Genomic DNA, 1,507 nt, shown 5'->3' on the forward strand with positions numbered 1-1,507 from the left:
CTGTGGGAATACACTGGGTTTGTTGTTGTTGTTGTTGTCTAAAAGTCTAAAACAAATTCATCATGTGAAAAACGAGCTTACATTTTATTTTTAGTCCCTCACTTGGGTCCCCCCTTATTACACCCCACAAGTACCCTTCCTCTCTTGCCTCAATTATTCAATTTAGAAACCACTCTATTAGGAAGTCTTTGTCTTCTCGTGGGATGAAAAGTAAAAACTTTATGGTAATAGTAGCTAACTTTGTTGTACCAATTACAAGTAAGAACACTAGCAAAAGAGAGAGGGAGAAAACTCACAGATCATTCTTGTTTGCAATTTACTCAGCATTCAACAGGTAAAATAAAGTTCTTGCTATTTGAAGATGGAAACATTTATATTCTCAAAATACTTAAAATCATTTTTGTGGTTCCTTTGTTTTATTTTGTAGGTTTCAGAAATGGAGATTGGCTTAGCAGTTGGTGGTGCATTTCTGTCTTCAGCTTTGAATGTTCTCTTTGATAGGCTTGCTCCTCATGGTGATCTGCTCAATATGTTTCAGAAGAATAAGAATGATGTTCGACTCTTAAAGAAGCTGAAAATGACTTTGGTTGGCCTTCAGGTTGTGTTAAGTGATGCAGAGAATAAACAGGCATCAAATCAACACGTGAGCCAGTGGTTTAATGAACTTCGAGGTGCTGTGGATGGCGCTGAAAACTTAATGGAACTAGTCAATTATGAGGCTTTGAGGCTTAAGGTGGAAGGTCGGCATCAAAATCTTGCAGAAACAAGCAACCAGCAAGTAAGTGACCTCAAACTGAACTTGAGTGATGATTATTTTCTCAACATAAAGGAGAAGTTGGAAGAAACCATTGAAACATTGGAGGATTTGCAAAAGCAAATCGGTGACCTCGGCTTACAGAAGCATTTAGATTTGGGTAAGAAACTAGAAACTAGAACACCTTCAACTTCTTTGGTCGATGAATCTAAAATCCTTGGTAGAATGATTGAAAAAGAGCGATTGATTGACCGTTTATTGTCAAGTGATTCAAATGGAGAAAATCTGACTGTTGTCCCTATTGTTGGAATGGGGGGCGTGGGCAAGACAACACTTGCTAAAATTGTTTACAACGATCAGAAGGTGAAAGATCATTTTGGCTTAAAAGCTTGGTTTTGTGTTTCTGAGGCATATGATGCTTTCAGAATAACAAAAGGGTTACTACAAGAAGTTGGATCATTTGACTTAAAGGATGACAACAATCTTAATCAGCTACAGGTAAAATTGAAGGAAAGCCTAAAGGGAAAAAGATTTCTTGTTGTCCTTGATGACGTGTGGAATGATGACTCTAATGAGTGGGATGACTTGCGAAATCTTTTTGTAGAAGGAGCTATGGGAAGTAAGATCATTGTAACTACACGTAAGGAGAATGTTGCCGGGATGATGGATAGTGGGGCAATCAACGTGGGGACTCTGTCTGATGAAGCCTCTTGGGCTTTATTCAAACAGCATTCATTAAAAAACAGGGATCCC

General features: G+C 38.2%; 1 protein-coding gene across 1 annotated transcript; it reads left to right on the forward strand.

The window, feature by feature from the left end:
• Window positions 1–6: 6 nt before the first annotated feature.
• On the forward strand, window positions 7–1,504 carry LOC124894991 (putative disease resistance RPP13-like protein 1; the record flags this gene model as incomplete). The annotated part of the gene is made up of 2 exons (XM_047405480.1): window positions 7–334; window positions 428–1,504. A coding segment is annotated over exon 2 (1,068 nt), but the record flags the coding sequence as incomplete, so codon positions are not given.
• Between the last annotated feature and the right edge of the window lie 3 nt (window positions 1,505–1,507).

The sequence above is a fragment of the Capsicum annuum genome, unplaced genomic scaffold (genome assembly GCF_002878395.1).
Source record: "Capsicum annuum cultivar UCD-10X-F1 unplaced genomic scaffold, UCD10Xv1.1 ctg78984, whole genome shotgun sequence".
Lineage (NCBI taxonomy): Eukaryota > Viridiplantae > Streptophyta > Magnoliopsida > Solanales > Solanaceae > Capsicum > Capsicum annuum.